We start from the raw sequence: 21,328 nt of genomic DNA, 5'->3' as shown, positions 1-21,328 counted from the left end.
ATCACCTGATCTGCTAGCACCCTCTTATAACAGGTAAAGACATTACATCCTGCATCTGGTTATGTTCCCACCAGGTGGTCGAAATTATCTTGAGCCCTTCCCCATGATGTCCCTCATAGCCTGAGCCGCTTTGCGCCGTTAAACCCCATAAACCAAACCAAACCAATAGCTTCAAGTATCACATCATAAATTCCTTTCAGGTAAGAGCATAACATAACTTACAGAACACCCAACCGCCAGCCCGCAGAGAATCTCCAGTAGAAGCTCAAATTAACCAAAGTTCGGATTATCAAACTGACAGGAACCACTTGCATCACTAGCAGTTTATCCGACTAAAGATTGTAAAACGGCCGCCTGATTTTTGCAAGTACTAGCTCGCGTCATGCACGAGAAGGCTTCACCGCACGACGCACGCACTGCCCTTGACGATGCCACAGTCGTGGCACTACGGAAGAAACAGGCGGACGAAGGCGAGGGAGACGCACAGTGCCACCAATGAACCTCCAAAACAGCGCATATTTCGGCTCAGCTGACTGGCTAACACGCGACTGATATCCTTAAAAAGGAATTAAATGAAGCTTCAGTTACTCAGAACACATTCCTTTTCTGCGCCGAGTGGCCTCTGTTCCTGCGAACACGACAGAAATGCAACCTCGCTGTCCATCTGATTAGGTCACTGTGCAGTGTGCGTGCAAAATGATCCAGATGATATTTATTAGCACCGGTAAACCAAAAATTAGGGTTTTAATAAAAGAATTTCTTCAAGAGAAAAAAGGCATGTGGACTCACTCGACTCGCCAGTTGGATTTCAGGTCCTCTTGCATGGCTTGCGACACGCAGAACGCACTCGTCGCCTTCCGGCCAAACGTCTTCTCACACCTGCAAACCAGGAACACGCCAGTTACATGACAGACAAGAAGATAAACATGATTCCCTCTTGTAAACAAACAGTTTTTAAGGTATTAACAAGAAGTGCTTTGCAGTGAACAGCAGTTGTAATGCCATTCGAGGATACTACACCGGCAAGGTACGATTCAATATAGAATTTGTCCTGCCCTGACAACATTACATGACACGAACAAGACAGAAGAAAAAAGCATGCCTGGAACAAGGCAAAAGTGGACAGGTACAGCAAGACTTCCAGACAAAGCCCTGACTTACTGTGTTACACTCAATTCCAAGATACCCTCGATTGTAATATGCACTCAATTTTCATGCTAAAAAAAAAAAATACTCAGGATCCATTTATGTTAAGCCTTTCTGCCTCACAGGGCGCATAGTCCTACTTTTTAAACTTCTGTAGTTAAAGGCCTGCAATCTGCTCGTGACTGTCCGAAGTACTGGGCAAGCTCTTCTTTTATTTCTGAAAAATGATCTTCAGCTCGCGGAAACCGTTTCAAGTTGAGTTCCTGGCCAAAATACAGTCTTTTTGCTTCAGCCAATCATGCACGAAGAACGCAAGGCGCACACGAGGCCATGTGACTGCCACTTGCCCACGCACACAAGGCCGGTCATTTTTTTTTTTTCCGGCTCAGTCTCATAATAAACTCAGCAAATGATGCTTCTCTATTGGCTCAAATTGCTGACGAAACATTTGAGATTCTCACTAGGCCTATTCGTACCGATACGATGGCACCAATATCAACCGCTCAGCTAGCTTGCAAAAAATGATACAGAAACCCCAAGCCGCGATTCTTGTGATGCCAATGACAACAGGATGTCGCTGATGCAGTTTCATTTTCGCACTTAAACCTGATGCATGTCATTTTTTTGGATTTCTCCTGAAAAACAAAAAAGGCAAGTGCTAGGATCAAGTACCTAATCGGCAAATACAGGGAAGCATGTTCTCCCTGCAACAGAAGTAAAACACGTACAAAAAGTTTCAGGTGACGACGACATGGGTTCCTTTTCGTATGCGCGATTCCCTGCTACAACATATCAATGCTCACTCAATCATTGTAGATACTTCACCTTGACCTTGGAAGAGGCACCAAACGGTACTGGACTCTGAGCAAAAGCTGAAAAGAATACTTGGGCTGTGATGGAAAGCACACGCAGTGTGGGGAACGATCTCCCATCGTCCCCTTTAAAGTTAGCTTTCCCCGTGGCAGTTACCCCAGCTATCACAAGATGGTGCCAGCGTGGATAGTTGGCGTTAACTAACTGTTGAGAGATGACACCAGCATTGCGGCAGCACGAGCGCTAATGAAGACCTCGTCCCTGTGCACGCGGGGAAAGCAAAGTCTCTTGGGCATCGGAAACGCGACGCGAGCGGACGCATCCTCGCAACACTCCGCAGTCGCCGGCGAGGCGAAGCCTTGCGTGACTTTCTTCACCTAGTCGCCTTGCTTGGCCCTGGAGCATATCCCCTGCCCTAGTGTGGACGAACATTCACCCGTAGCTATGCTGGTGAGTCAGACGACCTGGATTCATTAACGTGTTTTATTGCTAGCTGGCGTTGTTATTGCAGCGATAAGCGCCCGTTTGTTGTCAGCACGTGTTCTTCCTTTGTTCCCGAGAGCACGGCTCGCAATGGTCGGCATGCGCTACCGAGCGCACGCGATCACTGGGTGGGGTCAGCGGTTTTGACTGCAAGCTACGATAAAGCGGGGAAAACGCATTTACCCCCTTATTAAGACCCCACAGCAGGAAGGACAGTAGATGGAAGCGTCACATCCGAGTTCTTTGTCTGCATTCTCTGCATACCTTTTACTCGGACTGTTTCAACTACTTGCTAGCAATGATTACGCTGAGGCATAAAAGTTTAACATTTTGCTTTTCACGGTGTAACGGGTTAGCTAATAGGGATGCAACAGGTATCAGATGTGCCAATATAATAATCTATGATATACCAACTGTCTTTTAGATGGTGCCCAAGCCAAACACGTGGTAACAAATGGTGCTTAATTTTTCTTTTTTTCTGCAACACATGCATTGTTATCAGCACCGCAAACGTTTACAGTTGTTTGCAGCTGAGTGGAAATTGTCTGTCATATGATGCAACGTAAACCTGCCTGTGTGGCTTGACTGCCTTTATGTGCATTTCCCAATTTTATTACGTTTATGGGATTAATTCCTTGTTAGGAGGGCATCTAATTCTCACCAGTGGCAGACGCGAACCAGCAAGTGTTGCGGGCCCAATGCCAGGGCCAGGATGGAGTAGCCGTAGTTGTGCCAGTCTACCACGAGTGCCGAGCCCCGCAGGAGACAGCAGAACCATAACATCGGCAGTGTTGGAATGGATGGTGGATTCTAAAATTTAAAGTTGAAAAAAAAATAATAATAGAACATGACCATGACTGATCTTGATTACTGACAATGGGTAGTGCAAGAAATAGGGTGCGGTGAGACTTCATTTTACTAAAAAGTCTATTAGTAAATTGTCTACTGGTCTATTGGTCTATATTGCGAGCTTCTGGCTGACCATTTCTTTCGAATGATCTTTTAACTGCGCACTGTAACATGGTTGCAGCGGCCAGGATTGCACTCGCTTCCTCAGGCTCAGTACTAGTGAAGAGCCCTAACCACTGAGTCACCGCAGCAGGGCAGAAATTCCATATCCCCCAAAACAAACTGAATTCACATGAAGAAATTTGGGTAAAATATTAACCCAAAATCTGTTTACTACTGATGGGTTCACTGACGACAGCACGGCTACAGCCTGCCATTCACGGTGAGTGTTCTTTGCCGAACACGTCCCAATAATCCTTGCTGTCTATTCACAGACCATGACTAGCAACAATGTCGTCTGTGATGCATGGGCCGCATTTCAAGAATCCCTGAAATGTTACTTAAGAGTAAAATTCTAACGCCAGAAATCAATAGAGGTGGTCATCGTGAGTATTCGAGTCAGGTTTGAAAGCTTTAAGCGGAGCTGATAATGTGCAAATCATTTTTAAAAAGTGCTCCTGGCAACCGCTCGCAACCGACTTGGGCGACACATCTCCGCATGAAAGCATCCCCACGGCGTCACTGGGACTGCTAGACGCGCCCGCTCGTTGGATGCTTTCAAGTTAGACGAGCGGGACGGGGCATAGTGGGGCACCGTCGCAACCTGTTTTCTTCTCTTTTTCTTGCACGCCGACATGGGTTAAGTTGAGGGGGAGAGGAGGTGCATCACTTTCGATTACCCATATGTTCCAGTGAAGCTAGCTTAAAAAGTTTTGCGTTGCAGAGAGGATTGATGGGATACCTATTAGTAGTGCACATACTATCATTCTATTAAATAGCTTGTTATAGGCCCTCTAATGCTTAAGGGTGTGGTCGCGGTCGGCAGCATATTTGTATCATCCGTAGGGGCATTGGAGGGTTAGAATTTCAAACTCTGCACATTACACACAATGCAATAATGCCAAGCATTTTTGCAAATCACGTCGTCTCGAAATTGTAGACACAAGGCTCCTGCAGTGTACTGTGGAAAAAAAGCAATAAGAAAGAGATGGAGTGGAGGGATGCAGATTAAGAAAAAGAAAAAAGACAAGGTTTGCACTTGTTTTCATCGAGTTTTGAGACCTAGCATAAGAGCAGTCAATTCATTCAAACACTGTCCCATTTATTAAAAACCTCTATCTTTGCACCGCCTGCACAGTGTTTCTGCCGCATCTTGAGTGACATGCGACTGTGATCAAAGTTCCCGTGCGTGTGTATATTTTCATACCTTTTCTCACCACATCGTCAGCCATAACCCAACCCCTTTTCTTCTCCCCTTTTCCTTGCCCAGTGCAGTGTAGCAGGCCAGATGTTCAACTTTCCAGCTTACCTCTCGGCCTTTCCATATATCCAACTCATCTATCCATATAGCCAACTCGCCATCAATTTAACTAGATATGCTGCGGAACAAAGAGCTCTTCACAGTAGCCTCCAATCAAGCCTGTCCTGTGCCAATTCCCTCATGCTTCCCTATCTCATCCGTCTATCTGACCCTCCTTTGCCCACTAATACGCTTACTTCTCATGAAATCCATTTTATCACCCTCGAAAACCACCAGTTAGGTATCTTGCTTTTGCATAACATGCCGAGCTCCCTTATGTTTCCCACAGATGATGGTTTATGGGGTTTAATGTCCCAAAGCCACTTAGGCTATGAGAGATGCAATAATGGAGGGCTCTGAAAAGTTCGACTTCCGGGGTTCTTTAACATGCGCTGACATTGCACAGCAAACGGACACCTAACTTTTCGCCTCCCTCGAAAAGCAGCCGTCGCTGCCTGGATTCGATCCCACATCCTTGGGCACAGTCGTCAAGTACGCCTTAACCACTTCGACCCGCTGGCGGGGCATTTCCCAAAGATGAACCAAGAAAACGGTGAATACAGGCTGCCAACCTACATGATAATCATGAGCCCTTATTTTTATTTCAGCGCAAGGTTACGGGCCACCACAGCAACTAACACTCCCCACAGCATGACTAACACATGCTTCTGGCAGGTGCACTGATAACAATGCTAGGGTGAAAGAGGTCACACTGCATCCTCCTGTTTCCTACGCTCCTGTGAATTCCTTGTCACCAGCCTTCACAGCTGCCGTCGCCCACCAAGGTGGTTTCTGTTTGTCGACTGGAAACAATGCATTAGCATGTTTTCGTACGCAAGCCCAGAATGAATTGACAATAATGGTGCTGGAAGGAAAATGCAAACTGGCACAACATAATGACACCTGACCAAATAAGCATTGCAGACACAGTACCAACATCCCCAAGCCTACCACTAACCGCCGTATTCACAAACACGCCTTCACTCGAACTTCTACTCCAAGCGGCCCTCGAGGCTGTTTTTCGTTTCACAAAGCAGTCTCCACTCGAATCGCTCCTCCAGTGGCAGAGAAAACTTGAGTTTTCTTGAGAATCTCGAGTCTGCGACGACGCTACCTTGGCCGCTCCTCGACCGCCACTCCGCTTGTAAACATGGCCGACATCGCATCGCTCGCTGTGTGGAATTCGTTCTACCGGTATACCAAAAAATTCACTAAAGAAGATACAACAAGGATGCACCGAACCTTTTGCTAAAGCATCAGCTGAGAGTGACAGTGACCCGGGACTTCTGGCACGCTATCGTTTTACGAATGTGGTCATGGCTAGCCTCTGGCCGTCCCTGCCGCTCACGCCGAACATGGATAACCGTGATCAGCCACCGACGTCTGTGTTGGTTGATCGTCGCATTGCGCGTGTGTGGCGCGGGCACAAGTCGTCACAGGATAAATGGATAACCTTTTCGGAGCCCACCGAGTGCAGAGTTGAGGCGCGATTTGGCCAAATGGTGAGCTTGCCCGCAGCCGGAATCGAGCTGCGGCGGCGCACTTTCCGTGGCTCGCCCCAAGCGCTTCCGCAGACGGCGCCGAACTTGTGGGGGACCAGCGTGTTGTATCCAGTAAGCTGGCGAGCACCGGTGGCGCGGTGGGACTGTGCGGACATAAATGGCTTGCCCGTCGCCCGAGGGTACGTAGTACATCTGCGGCCGCGCGGCCGGCGCGGCGCTGTCGAGGGAGCGCGTTGGTGTGCTCCTCCTACGGAGGGATATTCGCGGCCGACGAAGAGCATGGCTTTTCAAGCACGTTTACAATTAGGGCTCCCTACTTGTTTGGAAACCGCACGCGACATTTTCTTCTGGAGGGTCAAATTCAGCGTGCATGAGCTGCAATGCGCTGCGAAGCAGCACGCATGTTTAACGTTTAGCTCGCCTCCGAGCAGGCCAGAGCCATGCTCGTAGGAGTTCGCGGCTTGTACTTTTTTTTTCCTGCAATGTATTTGGACGCCCGGCAATAAAAAAAGGCCTGGTAAAAAAAAAAAAAAGTCGGTCAAGCCTGTCAATAAAAAAAAAGGTCTGTCAAAGCCTGGCAATAAAAAAAGGCAAAGCGGCAAAGGCCGAGCGTAGACCTCACACCAAAAAATAAACCGAAGTACTATTCACACCATTTCTCGAATATGTCACTAGCAGCGACTGTTGCCAGATGCGAAAACATTTTCCGCCATTTTTCACAGCCGCCCTTTTAATCCAGCCCACAAAACAAGTTACACTATGCTGTTAACGTCGAGGTCGGTTGCGAAAGTTGTTTAGAAGACTTGACATGAAAAACTGAGCATGCTACACAGTTCAGCACGCAGTTTTCGGGCCAAAAGTTCATCTTAATCTCGTCCCCATATGCCACTTGCGCTGCTGCGAGTGGAGGAGGTATTCTCGAGGAGAACTTGTCGGAGGAAACGCCGAGGGGCGTTCATGAATCCGAATCGGCCCTGGAGTGGAGTAGCGGCTGTATTCTCCGCTCCAACGAGTGGAGGTGGAGCGTCGAGTCGAGGCGCGTTTGTGAATACGGGCGTAAACCTCCTTGCACACTAGCAGCATCCGAAATACAAACACCAACCCCAAAGAATAGTGCTTCAGCATCCCACTATCCATACAAAGCACTTCCTTCAACATCTAGTTCAGTTTCAAAGCAAATCATCAGAAACCAGTCACACTAACATAATAAACTGGCCTTGTTCGTAAGACCTGTCTTTAGTGAATGCAACACAAAAAAAAAAAAAAAAAAAAAAAATGAGACAAGGAATGGAACGGTTAAGACTAACACAAATGCTGAATTTGAAACTGTTTTTCTATACTGAGTGGATCACAATTTTTTACACAACCTATAGTGGTACAGATGCATATAAACCAATTGAAATATAAAGTTATGGCGGCATTTAGCTATCATTATGCAATGATAATCTGTCAGGACTGAGTCTTTTCCTTGTTTCTGATTGCTTCTCTCATACTTTTTATTTTCTGTTCACATACTTTCCAATATACACTGCCATGTATTTCTGTGCTCATTAAAGGTTCTTTGCTGAGTCATAATTTAGCTGTTAAAAGTCATCAATTTTACAGTCATTTGGTGGGAGGGCTACTTCGAGTAGTGGTTATTTTACAGCCTCCCCTTCTCCACTTTGTCCCTTGACAACCATGATAATAGGCTCCTTTGTACACAGCATTATGCCAGATGCTGAATTTTCTTTTAAGATGAAACTTATAAAGTGAATGTATCACAAATATTGAAACCTTAGCGCCTGTGCTTACCTCTCTCCTTCGTGCTGTGCTTTGCACTGTGTTAAACCAACTCCTGAGAGATTAGTCCCAGCTAAAAACACAGTCATAACTACATTACTGACCACCCATAAAAACTGCTGCCTTGTGCGTTGCAATAAACGTACACATATTTGCAAGCACAACATGTGGCTCACTACTCACCTGAACAAGGACATGACTAGGCTTAGGTAGGAACATCGTGCTCCAGAAAAGCACCAGGGACTGCCACACAACCTTGAGGAAGTAGGCTACCAACCTCGGGACATCTGAGAAAAAAAAAAAGCCACCAACAATAATACAGAGTGTAAACCCAAGTGATAACAGAAACAGTTGTGGGAATTGTCAAAGACACCTTCAGAGCGAAATATGACGGCGTTAAAAGGAACGTTTTTGCCAAAGGTTTCCCTCATTGCAGCCAAACATTGCTTGTCGTCACTTTTCTATAGTTTTTATTTCAGCACTTAAACAAGATCGTAAATTCAAACCAACAACTTCGTGTTACTTCTCTGCTACGGCGGACATGCAGTGTTGATTCTGGACCTATTACAACCTGACACGAGGAGCTGCCCAGAGTTGTCTGCGCACAACCTAACCCAGGATGCCTACCCGCTGCTACCGAACCTGCCAACACGATCGGCCATGTCACGTGACCAACTTCCAGCACACTTGTCATGTGGTCATCATGTCATATAGTAGTTCCATTGCGTCTCGTGTCCCAGCAACCCTCATCAGCAGTCAAACGACTGACATAACCGTGACACATTGTTGGCCTCCCGAGCAATCAGAGAATTTTTAGACGCCATCAGGTTGCCCTGTTCATGTGAAATGAAATGCTACCTCATGAAAACAAAATACAGCAACATGGGATATAGAAACCACTAAGCTGTCAAGGAAATTATTTGGACAGGCACGCAAGCTCGCATTTTGTACACAAACTCCAAATAACTTTGACTACTGCCCCCTTCTCGTGACCAGCTGTGACGTCGCTGCAGAGAGAATATAAGTTCCTTTTACTGCATCATGTCTCAGTGTTTGCTGCATAAACTGCTACACTAACGGCACAAATTCCGCTTTAGTTTTTGAAACCATGACATCTCGCTATGCAGCCAAGTTTAAGAGATACAATAGAGAACTAAAGCTGGCCGCTGTCAAATGGTTATACCACGTTCTAGCAACAAAGGGGCTACTTTCATTAGTAGCAGTTGTAATACAGACAAACCTACTTGCTAACAATATTGAGGTGCCACGAAAATGCCATTGTTATAGCCGATAATTGCCATGGCCAGGTTAAGAAAAAAAACCAAAGAAACATCAAGAACTTGACAAAACTTAATGAGAGGAAAGTGGCCTACACTTTTCACTTATTGCCAGGCAGAAATCCGTAATCAGTCAACTTTGACTGCCTCACAACAATCTTGTTGACATCTCTGTGCAAAAAGTGTAACTGCAGCACGTTGCCGAGTGAAAGATTTTAGCACAAATGAGGTCCCGGCACGGACTTGATCGTTCATAGTGCCTCCTGGTATAGTTCGGCCGGCACGGTTTCAGTAAAAAGCTCATTAATTCAAAATCCCGAGAAAAATGTTCGAATTAACCGGGTTTTCCAATCAATCGAACACCGCAAGAAATCTAGCTCCGGAAAAAAATTTTGTTGTGAGAACACGCTGGGCTTATTCCCCTCATTTTTCTATTCATGAGCACGTGGTCAGAAGCAATCATGACGCCACGACTCTTAAGTGTCGTTTGCTCAAGAAGGTGTTCCATAAGTCAATTTCCCCTTTTGTCTTCTTTTCTTTTTGTCCCTAGTGATGCCTGCTTGTTTTATTTGCCTTGGCAAGTTAAACTATGTGAGAAGTGCAGCTCAGATGTTCAATTGAGAAGACTGGGTGGAGAAAGGAACTGAGTGAAATTACTGGTAGGATTATTAATTCGCAAGGTCTGTTTCGTGTGCTATCGTTTCGGCTGTTATAACTATGGTGTTGAAAAAAAAGAATGCGTTTCATCGCTTTATCCACCATCACTGATGCGAATATCAAAGACAGTCTAGAAAGCTGGCACTAAAAGCTAAAAATGCACTACTGAGAGAAAACATAACTAATGAATAACCTGGTCTACGGGTTACACAGTGACAAGAGAGGTCGGGACAGAAACCTTGAAAAGCGGGAAGAAGGACGAGGTCAAGCGGACTGAAGAAACCTGCGACTAGGTCCTAAGAAAAAAGAAAACAGGAGGTGATGGTAGTAATTGTGCAATTGGTGAACTGCAGCATGAGGAATTGTAAGAAAAGCCGGTGAGGCAGCGGGAAGAAGCTAGCTTGAAGAAGCAATCCAGGGAGTAAAAAAAAAGAACAAGAAATAAAGGGTAAATGGAGTCTTCATTCTAATGCTGCAAAATGCAGTGTCTCTGAAACTGTCCCTGTTACCGTAATTGAAAAGAAAGAAGTATATTCATCATTACAAACAGCGCGGAGAGTGCGCAGAGGCGCCAGCAGTGGTCCAAGGTCCAACTGCTTACCCGGTAGCGACTGGCGCAGTAGTGAACACGTGCCTAATGGACGAACCCGATTAGTTTGTCAAGGGAGCGCCAAAGTGTGTGAGTATTTCTTTAAGGTTCCCAGAAAACATACTTTCACTGCATAATGGCGCTGCTCATGGAGAAAGTTGCTCCATTCGAGAGCCTTCCTAGGCAGTGAAATAATAGCATATAATTCATAAGCTGAGTTACATATTTAGATAAATAAATACGTGAAGAAAGGGTGAATGAAGTGGCTTGTACGTGTAATAGTAGAGGTCTCACTATAAAATAAAATTCGTGCGAAATTTTGTGTACAGTCATAAAATTTATGAGCGTGAACATGGCAAAGTATGCTACGCTGTACAATCAGCGCAGCCTAGCATGCGCTGGCAGTGACTTCGTGTGCAATATACGTGCGGCTAAGGCTGTTGCATGAGCGGATGCACTCCCTGCCAGCTACCACTTGCTATCTGGAATGCACACCACTAATTGATAACAAAGGAGTGGGCACTAAACTGCCTGGTCACTTTCCCATGCTTGGGTAAAGCGGATGCAATGAACAAAATACTGAATCTTGACAGTTAAGACAGCACATCCAAATTCTTAGCTGTAGCTGTGCATTTGGCATATATCATCCATATGCATACGTCTTTCTTGAGCTGTTATCGCCATGTGTTGTAGGTAATTGCACGCCTAGACGAGGCGACAGACTGCATTGATGGCAAGGAGTGCATCCCCTCATCTAAATGCCTTAACTGTGTGTATCTGCACGTGAACACCCTGCCAGAGCTCGTATTATTCGCTGACTGTACACACTTTGCCATGCTCAAGGTAAGTTTTATGACTGTACTTGAAAAGAGCAGCAGGAAACATTATTTTCTCTTAAATTTCGAGACATGACAGCTTTAGCTGATTATGTACCAATTAAAATAATGGTTATTTTCCCCCATCCTGCTCTATCATCGGTCATTCATTATAAACGACTTGCTGAGGTCTGTACAACCAAGTGGAGCCTGTCACATCTGACGACAAAACAATAGACAAACTACTATACGAATTTTCACCTTTTATTACATACTGGGACAGGAAAGAAAACTCGGTGTTAAAAAAGTGGAGTAACAAAACACACACAAAAAGTTCACTGAGTAGCATCTTGGCGCCCTGCCAAGAAATGCGCTGCGAACCACAACGACGATGGCGCAAAACTGAGAAACATGCTGACTTTTAAATTCTCAGCAGCATAAGTGCGGGGTATGTTCATTGTGCGAGTGGGTCCACAACGCAAGTAGGTGCCTGCTAACTCTCTAAGCCATGGCGCATAATTAAAATAAACGGCGCAGGCCGATGTTGCGTGTTGCACGCTGTCAGGGCACGTTGTAGTGAAGCACGTCTCCACTTCTGCAGGGACATGCTTTGCCGGTCAGCAAGCCCCACCAGAGTGGTTTTCTGTGCTGGGAGCTCTAGGGTTGAGGCACTAAGGCATATTAAACATAAGCATCGCTTTGCGGCACCAGATGCCCTCGCTTCCATTGATTTGCGGCGAAATTTGAATCAAGCATTCCAGCAAAGCATCGAAAACCTTCGAATTAGCAAGAGTGATGAAGGCAGCCGCTTCGAACTGTATGGTTAATTTTACATTAGAAACTACGGGACCACAGGAATTATTCAAATTATCCAGTATTTCGAATTATCTGGTATTTTGAATTATCAAGGTTCTACAGTACTTGTGAGTGAGTCCTTTTTTCCTGCTATAGTTTGCCCTCAGTGCCCAGATGTAATTGTTATAACCAATAATCGACTGTTACAGCACTGCTCGCACAACTCTCGTGCACGGGATTTCGTTCCATGAGCCTGAAAAGGTTTTCGCTTTAATAAACGGTTCCTGTCACATGTAAGAGGCCAAATACAGAGGCTTTTCGCGAAAGCGAAGAAGATGATGATGGCGAAAAGGATTACGTGGACCAATGAAGGATTAAGAAGATGAAGAAGTAGTTGGTGACATGGCAAGCGCTGATTGGTGAACAGAAGACGATAAAGACGACGATAAGGCTGACGTGTATCAACGTGGAGGTTATAAAAAGGCGCGATATGGAGAGGCAAGGTGATGGAAGCCAGAGAAGCGGAGGCTCCGGGGGTGAGGGACGCCTTGGCTGGGAGTGAGCAACGCCGGCTGCTGTACCAGTGTCCTCATGTTCGATGGCACTGCACCGCGGACTCCCTGCAGTTCTCTAACCGGTTCCGGGGATTGAGCGACTACTCAGCCACCTGCTACGTCCAGGGGGCACCTCCAAAGCTCATACCACCGTCCACCTACATCGCCCAGGAGGTTCACCTGAACGCCGCCACGAACGCCAACGTTGCTTTAGCCCATGCTTCAGCGGAAGGTCGTTCGTTGCGGCCAACAAGGCCAGCGAATTGCAAGCCGAACGCCACCTCGATGCCGACGCCACTGCTTGGACCCACGAAACGTGTCGCCTGCTGTGAACTGTAAGCTCGAAAGTGGAACGCTGTCTCTTAGTGTGAAGCATAGCGTCTATCATTAGTCTTTGTAGGTTGTGTTAGTTTTTGTTAATTTTTGTTTGCGTGTTAGAGTCTAAGTGTGTGTGTGTGTATTAAATGAGTGCCCGTGTGGGTACGGCTGGCGTCTAGTTCATGCTTTCGGCCTGAGCGTTCTCCGGAGATACGTGACAGTCCCATTATTTTTACTATCCTCACTATTTCACTCTCATGGTATGGATGGGTAGCCATTATTTGCTCAAGACAAATGTATTCCCTTTACGGCTTCCGATGCTTTGCAGCCCATCTCTGAGCGGAGGGGTGATGACATGGAACACAATCCCAAATGACTGCAGCACAAGGTGCACAACCACAGCAGCAGACAAAGTGCTCTAGCACCATCTCTCTGCACTGGCTGGACGGACATGCTTCCATGGCGTTAACTTCGCAACTGCGGCCCACAAAACAACCAACTTACACTTCTGAAAGGCAGGTGGCTCCTTCATGAGGTGGAGGTGTATGCTTGGGTTGGACAGAACATCGGGGCCAGGCTGGGAACCTGCAGAAACAAAGGCTTCAGAGTTGGCAAAAAAAACTTGGCCTGAACAGGGCACGTGTTGGACCGGACCACTGTTGGATGCTGTTTTTCTATACATAGGCTGCTGGTAAGTTTTCTATTTAGAAAGCTCTTCAATATTTACGGTACAAGAGATTAGTGCGCAACAGCGATAAACTAAAATCCTTACAGTGGTTAACACACAACCTGCACGCAAAAACTTAGACACAACGAAGGAGTGTTTCTTTAGGCCTAAACTTCTAAACTACCGGACCTGCAACGATAGACCTGCTGCATGGCTGGCCAACTGGTTGGATTATATACAAAGATGCATGGAAGGTTTTGGAAAGCGCTGCAAATGCACTTGACCATGTTCCGAAAAGAAAAAGAGTTAATATACATGTAGAACTGCATCAACTCCCCGTTCCTGGTTGGTAACATCATTGGAATGGGTACAAAGCTTTCCCTCAGTTCTTAATTATGGCAGCAGTGAAGCATGCATGGTGCACATTAGTAAAAAGTGCAGTTTCTTATAAAATATATACAGCCAGTGTCAATTAATCCTCATTCAGATTGCCTTGTATCACTGACTGCCCCAAATGGTCCGTCAGCAGACGATAGCCATTTCCTACATACTGTTCAGTGGTCATATAAGAGCATGAATTTGAGAATTTAGCACAATAAGACGACAACAGATTCACCCTTCAAAAACATTTCCGTAAGCGCTGCCACAAGCCAAAGAAAGCTGCTGGCTAAAATATACCTTTTATAGTCATGGCGATTATTGGGCAATGGCAACCTCCCAGCACATTCATACAACACATTTTATGCTAAAGAAAGTCATAAAAATTGTGGGAAGGAACTCAAGATAACATTTTTACGGCAGCTTGGTAGTCCACTTGGACACATACAGGGTAAGTAATGGGGAGAAATGATGTTACACAGGGAACAAATTAGTTTATTGTTAGATACATGTATACGTGGTTATCAGTATTACAGACGAGGTCCCGAAGTATAAACTGTCCGGAGGACCTCCTATGACAAAATGAATAAAATTTCACGGGTAACATACTACGCAGTTATAAGAAAAGGATATACAGGCATGCAGAGAACAAATGATAATACTAACAATAATAAATAATACAATGCAAACTACAAATATGCTATAAACAAAATGTGCTGAAGAGTAAGCTGCACGCATGCATATGAAAAATGCAACCACCTGATAAGTAGCATGATATTTATGATGCTCACTAACAATAATGACATGACTGATACACTTTAGTACCCGGCTGTTAATGCAAAATGTAAGCATGTATAAAAGAAGCAGGGCAGACACCAGGCCGCCTCTGAATGTGTTTAATTCCCGGCTGTCCCCGGCTATCGATATGGCAACATAGCGTCGAGTCTCTCCCGCGCGCGCCCTGTCCCCAGACCTCCTTTCTTCTGATTGCAGATTCCTGCATGAATCTGCAACAGCATGTACTTAGTTTGTGAAAGACTTTCAGCCCTACACAATCAAACGCATTTTCTCCAGTGCATAACAATGTCCCTTACTGGTGTTCTAATTTTCAACCTAAGTAAAAATGATGCAAGTAAAATGACAATTAACTACGCATTTCAAGCAGTAGCAATCGAATGTCAATATCAAGGCTATGTCAATATCAATATGCCCCCCCCCCCTTTTTTTGCTCTCCGATTCGTTTTTCGTACACTTTTATAACCCTTTTGTTCAACTTTGCAGCAGTTATTCTTGAGGCGCACGGCTCTCAGCCCCCCGGTTTCTCCCATTGTTTCTTTTCTACCTGGCAACAGGTTTCTTCCCCATCCCCTAACTCAAACTTGTTCAACCTTCTGGTTTTTGCTGACCGTATTTGATTGATTGATTGATTGATTGATTCATTCATTCATTCATTCATTCATTCATTCATTCATTTTGTGTCTACTTGAAGCCACATCGCTTGCCATCCATGCTGTGAATGGATAAAACTGGTTACCCAACACCCCTGCTTGTCTCTGTTGCTGAGAAAGTGCTGAAAAGATTAGTCCAAACAAGTGACCAAAGAAAAGCGAAAGAAAAGAAAGGCCTGTAGTACGCCGGTGGCCGTTTGGTGCCCAGCTTTTACCGGTTCAAGCCAGAGTAAGGGTCGGAGTCAGAAGTAACAAACAAAACACACTTTATACACAGCAAGAGACAGTTGTTTCCTTTCTACCTGGCAACATTTGGCAAAAGGGCTTGGAAATGGTAATTTTCCTAACTGTCGCGCTCTTGCAAAAAGTGCTAACTGAACAAAATGAGTTCAAATATTTCAGAATATAGTACTCAAATTTAGGGCTTAAAATTATAAATCGAAGTGGTCTGGAGCATACGTTGGGACTTCCCTTTCAAAATGACACTGCTCAGTGGTGATTGCTACAAGTTGCTTTTTTTTCCAGCTTTACAGCTGTCTAGCGCCATTGTCAGTGCTCATGAAATGATCTCCTTGGTTGGTTGCTGAGTGTGCCTCTTCGCCTAGGCTGCATATTCCATCTCCAGCTTGTCGAGCACTTTGGTTAGCCAGGCTCCCAGTGGTGCGAGAACAGCGTTCGAAGGTTACATACTGCGTTTTAGTCGATCCAAGCTTCCATTTCGGTTTACCAGCCAATCCTCTGTTGCCCCTACCCAAAATTTGCCTCTTACTTCTGTTTTTCTGTTTAGCTGTCTGCTGTACCCTCAACAGCAGGACTTTTCTGGCTTGAGATCGTGAACAAGCATTCTAACTTGGGGATACACTACGTGTTCAGTTTCTTGCCCGCTGTGCGACTGCGTCTTGAAATCAGCGTTCATTGGTGCTATCGATGCCCCGCCACGGTGGTGCAGTGGTAAGACGCCCGACTAGTGTGCCGGAGCAACCGGGTTCGATCCAGACTGCCGGCAGCTGCGTTTCCATGGAGGTGAAATGAAGTGGCGCCCGTGTGCTGCGCGATGTCAGCGCATGTTAAAAATCCCGAGCTGGTCGAAATTACTCCATAGCTTTCCGCTATGGCTCCTCTGTCTCTCTTTCCACTTTCACTCCCACCTTCCTCCCTTCCCTTGGCTCGGTTGAGGTGTTCAAAGAAACAAGTCTGACAGATGCTGTGCCTTTCCCTTCCTGTGAATCAATTATTATTATCATTATTATTGGCGCTATCGGTGGTGAGTGCACCCATCTCGCAAAAGAATTTTAATTTTTCTACTGCACAGGTGGCAACAAAACTTGGTGAGACGTTTTTTCAATACATGCGCAATCCAAAACAACAAAAATATAAAAACATTTCTTTTGGCGAAAATTGAGATTTTAGCCCCACATCCCCCCTTAGCAGCTTGAAGCAGTGTTGTGAAGTTGTGAATTTTTCATCATCTAGGAACGTGAGAATCATGACAAAATATTTGAAAATTTCTTCCTTTGGAAATAATATCAATCAATCAATCAATCCGTTTGAGATTGAAAGGGCTCAAGACCAGGTTCAGGTGAGCCTGTAGAAAATAGGATGGGGTCCAAAGCTGTGTGAATTTTCACTGTCAACCGCAGCAACAAAGTCACTGAGATAGACAAGACACACCTTCTATGACGACAGCATTCACTAACCATACACAACCAGTCTAGTGACTATGTCTAGTGACCATGAACTCAGAATAGCCTCAGCTCCTCACCATGGATGATGCCACCCACCTTCTACCAACACAGGTGCACCTGCAGTCCCATGCCCAGGTCGGGCTGCCCTAAGTCCTGCCGTAACTGTAAGCTGGCCGCAATTTCAATACTTAAACCCCAATCTCCACCTTCCAGGCATCCTGCCTACAAGTTCAGGGATACTAAAGCCGATACCCACTACCTATCCTGCATTAAAGCCAAGGAGTATCATTCGCTTGGCAGGATCGGGCCTTCGCCAACAAAAACAATATACACCTTGCATGCGGGGAATGCATCACCACTCACTCCTTGACATCACTAGATTGGCCAACCATTGTTATTCATTTCACACTCCTCTGCTTTGAACCTCCAGTACATACCGCCTTCACGCCTGAAGGCAATAAGCATAGTAAAGAAATGAAACAGGCCCATCTTGATTACATGGAGACAGAGGGCCCATTATAAACAGTACTGACTTCCTAACCTGTACAATTTAATCCATATGCATGACAAACTTCTCCCCTATCCAGAAACTTCCTAATCCTTCCCAACTGGCACTGTGTGCGTCACTTCCTTCTTTCTTGCTCCATCTTTCATGCTACAGTTCTTGCTTCGATCATGAACCAACTGGGTCAGCAATCCTCTCTTTTGCTGTCAATTCTCAATTACATCAGCCCAACCGACTCTCCACTCTCTGCAGTTATCTGAAGGCCCCTTTAGGGTAACTGAGTCAATCTTAAAAGAGTATAGACACTTAATTTTTGGGTTCGTGTTTTATCTTTTGTAAGATGCGCCTATGACCACACAATAATTTATCGTTGAATTTCTTTTCTCCGTGGCTGCGTTTCGATGGAGGTGAAACAAACAGGCATCCGTGTGCTGTCAGTGCAAGCTAAAGATCCCCAGGTGGTCGAAATTACTACATAGCCCTCTGCTACGGCTCCTCTTTCTCTCTCTCCACCTTTTCGCCCACCTTCCTCCCTTCCGTTATGGCACAGTTCAGGTGTCCACAGAACAAGTGTGACAGAAACAGCGCCTTTAATTTCCTGCGAACCAATTATTATTATTCATTTCTTTTCTCGCCTGTTTAGGTTTCTACAGCCGACCAATGGCTGTGACGTCAAAGTCAAGTATAGGTCACGTGGGGAAAGAAAAAAAAACAGTCACATAATTGTTCCTCTGTTGTTTGAATTCATTACAACTAGTCTAGCTAGTCTGCCTGAAAAACAGGAGTCATGGCGATTACACTGCTGTTGTTTCCTCCCATGCATGACCAAGACTTGACTGTAACGTCACAGCCATTGCTCGGCTGCCAAAACCAAAACTGTTTTATCATGTCTTCTATCTATCCTGTTCTAGTTTTGGCTTCGTCCTGTTTCAGTTTCTATTCTATGAATTGTGCTTGTCCTTCTTTGTGTCATCATCGGTGACGTAAACAGACCTGTATAAATATCCGGCACTTGGTCAATAAAGGGGGCTTTTCAACATGAACTCCTGACATGCAAGCTTTGTCTCCCCTTCTTAACGGCCACCTCAGCTGATGCAACAAAAACCATAACTTAGGATGAAAAAAAAAAAATCAATTATAAATTATTAAGCAGTCATAGGCAAAAACCATGTGGTGATCCATATCCAGGAATGCCTTATGCATTATAACAAGATGAAAAAGCCACCAAATAATCCTTTAAATTTAAAACATTGTGGAAGTTGGGAGTTTTAAAGGAGTATACTCCTTTAAGAAAAGCCACGTGCAGCAGGGGGTGGCATATAGATGGATGAGAAGGGGATGTCGGAGGGTATAGTAAGGCCACAGCTGGCACAGGCAGCTTTGGCACAGGTAGCTTTGGCAAATAGATCAGGGCCCGTATTCCGAGTTTGCGTTATTATCGAAGTGTCGCTATCTCACGTGACCTCGAGGCATCTGATTGGTCGAAACGCCGGAACTGGGTGTTGCCACTACGGAACCAGAAGAGGTGGCAACACGATATTCCGGCGTTTCCACCAATCAGATGACTCGAGGTCGGGGAGATAGCGACACTTTCAATAACGACGCAAACTCGGAATACGAGCTCAGTAGGGGGCCACAGTGTTCCAAAGTGGGTGCAGTTTAGTAATGGTGGCATCATCGTGGGCCAGCAAGAGAAAACAAAACTTCAACATGCGACATCAGTCTTGTTTTCCCTAGAGACTATCCCAAACACAGCTATCGACCCAAAACATACCACTAACCGATTTCAGAGAATCCGATTTCAGCATTGTTCAACAGTGCAGACACACATTACTGGTAATGCTCACCAGAGTATGCTACCACGTCCACCTCAAAGCCTTCCTTTGCAAGAGACAAAGCCTGGTAGTTCATGCGTGGACTGTGTCCGAAGTCACCCAGTACCACAACAGCTACCCGCCCACGCCTTTGCACATCTTCAGCCATGGTTGGAACCTGCACAGAGGCAATGTCAATACCAAGAAAGCACTTCTCATAAAAAGGCTGCGAGCTTTATCCCTGCTTCCATAATTCTGACATGGAGACGGACACAAAAATTGAAAAAGAGAAACGAACAGGTTAGAGAGGTACAGACAACTTCGTTTCCCCACATCTATCCTGAAAATATTTTTCTTCCGTATCCAGCATTCCAACATGTCTATCCTTATGGATACTAGAATGTAGCCAGCAGTTATCCGTAGCTGCTCTTTCTCAATCAGTCAAACAATTATATACCCTAATTCGGTATAAAATTTCCCACAGGGAAACTACAAACCATGTAAAGAAACATTCGACGTTTTTACCTGCATACTCTCTCCCATGTTTACTACCAGAGTTACATCCCGCTGACGTTCGTTTTCGCCTCATAATAAACTACACCATCGCAACTCTCCGCAGCAACGTTCTAGTAACGTTGCTCCGCAGTAGATCGTGCACGAACTCTGCCAAGAAATTTACGTCGCCGTTAAAGCCCTAGGCAGGCGATATATTAAGGATAAATTGATTATGAACCGCGATTACCTGAGGTACAGTCTTTGTCAAAACTTTAGAGCCCTCGGGGTCTGCTTCTAGGGCGCGTAGTGGCGCTCCTTTGGCATTCGTAGAAGTCCTTCCGAGAGGTTAGGACAAAAAAATCTTACCTTCAGGATATATGAGGCACTGGGAATTATGAGCCACGCGGCGCAGCTCAGAAGCAAAATCCCCCGCACTTTGAACTTTTGACAGAGATTGTACTCCGCAGTGTTATGACTAAAAAGAAAAAAAAAAGAAATGAAATCGTGGCATGCACACTAGTACCTTCTTCGGACGGCTACTTCACGAACGCCTGCCTCAGCTGCGGCGGAAACTGCAGGCTCGACTGAAGGAAGCAAGACTTGCAGAAGCGCTTGGCGTAGAACACGCTGCACTCGCTAGAGTGGCAAACGGCGCGCCGGCACAGCGAACAGTGCGAGCCCACGGCGAAGCCGCCCAGGTCCTCGCCGGAGCCGTCCCGGACAAAGTAAACTTTCTCGAGAAACCGCAGGCCGAAGCGCTTGATGCCGTCGCACTCGATATGGTACTTTTCGCGCATACAACACACGCTGCACACGAAGTAGTTTTCTTCCGCCTGCATCTACACGCACGCACCCACTCGCGTACTCCGGGGCGCCGACTACAGCATTGATATGGACTGCTTGCGAGACACTTCTGCTAACGTTTAATGGTGGTCAGAGTCGAACCATACCAACGGCACAGCGTCGCGGCGTATCAAACCATGACCGCAACACAAACGAAAGCAAGCTAGCACGTCAAGCACGCTGCACACCTTGAGCCTTGAGCCAAGGTATATGCAAGCGACGGCTAGACAAATGGAAAGCAGTGGAAAGCGCCGAACGCTTTGAATTGAGCGGCAGTAGCGCCCATGGCGTCACATAGATAATATTCTAAATATTTGTAGAAAGATCTCAGCAGATCACAATCAAGTCACAGTCACTGAGCTTCTGCAGCGATAACGTAGTGGTCTAATGCAGCGCCCAGCGAGGGCCGCGGTTTTGAATTCCACTGAAGCAGGGTGGGTGGGGTGGGCTTGGC

At 45.8% G+C, this 21,328-nt stretch overlaps 2 protein-coding genes across 2 annotated transcripts in view; both read right to left on the bottom strand.

Annotated features, from left to right (window-relative positions):
• The window catches only part of Alg1 (ALG1, chitobiosyldiphosphodolichol beta-mannosyltransferase), a 38,693-nt gene extending 18,001 nt beyond the window's left edge, over positions 1–20,692 (bottom strand). The window contains exons 1-6 of the mRNA XM_084604072.1: positions 20,555–20,692; positions 19,570–19,714; positions 13,544–13,624; positions 8,218–8,321; positions 3,104–3,252; positions 790–879 (exon numbers count right to left, since the gene is read on the bottom strand). Of these exons, the coding sequence (XP_084460198.1) occupies positions 790–879; positions 3,104–3,252; positions 8,218–8,321; positions 13,544–13,624; positions 19,570–19,705 (560 nt within the window). The 5' untranslated portion in view covers positions 19,706–19,714; positions 20,555–20,692. The remainder of the gene's footprint in view (positions 1–789; positions 880–3,103; positions 3,253–8,217; positions 8,322–13,543; positions 13,625–19,569; positions 19,715–20,554) is intronic.
• On the bottom strand, positions 20,568–20,870 carry LOC146189170 (cysteine-rich DPF motif domain-containing protein 1). Its single transcript, XM_084605198.1, has one exon. The coding sequence runs from the start codon at positions 20,868–20,870 to the stop codon at positions 20,568–20,570; it is 303 nt and encodes a 100-aa protein (XP_084461324.1).
• Positions 20,871–21,328: the final 458 nt, after the last annotated feature.

This window comes from Amblyomma maculatum, chromosome 5 (genome assembly GCF_055883805.1).
Source record: "Amblyomma maculatum isolate TAMU_Amacu chromosome 5, ASM5588380v1, whole genome shotgun sequence".
Lineage (NCBI taxonomy): Eukaryota > Metazoa > Arthropoda > Arachnida > Ixodida > Ixodidae > Amblyomma > Amblyomma maculatum.
The sequence above is the reverse complement of the archived record's forward strand: the minus strand, read 5'-3'. Positions and strand labels throughout refer to the sequence as shown.

What these genes read in the sequence shown, in the direction of transcription:
- LOC146189170 (XM_084605198.1), bottom strand. Translation starts at nt 20,870, where the DNA reads ATGCAGGCGGAAGAAAACTACTTCGTGTGCAGCGTGTGTTGTATGCGC.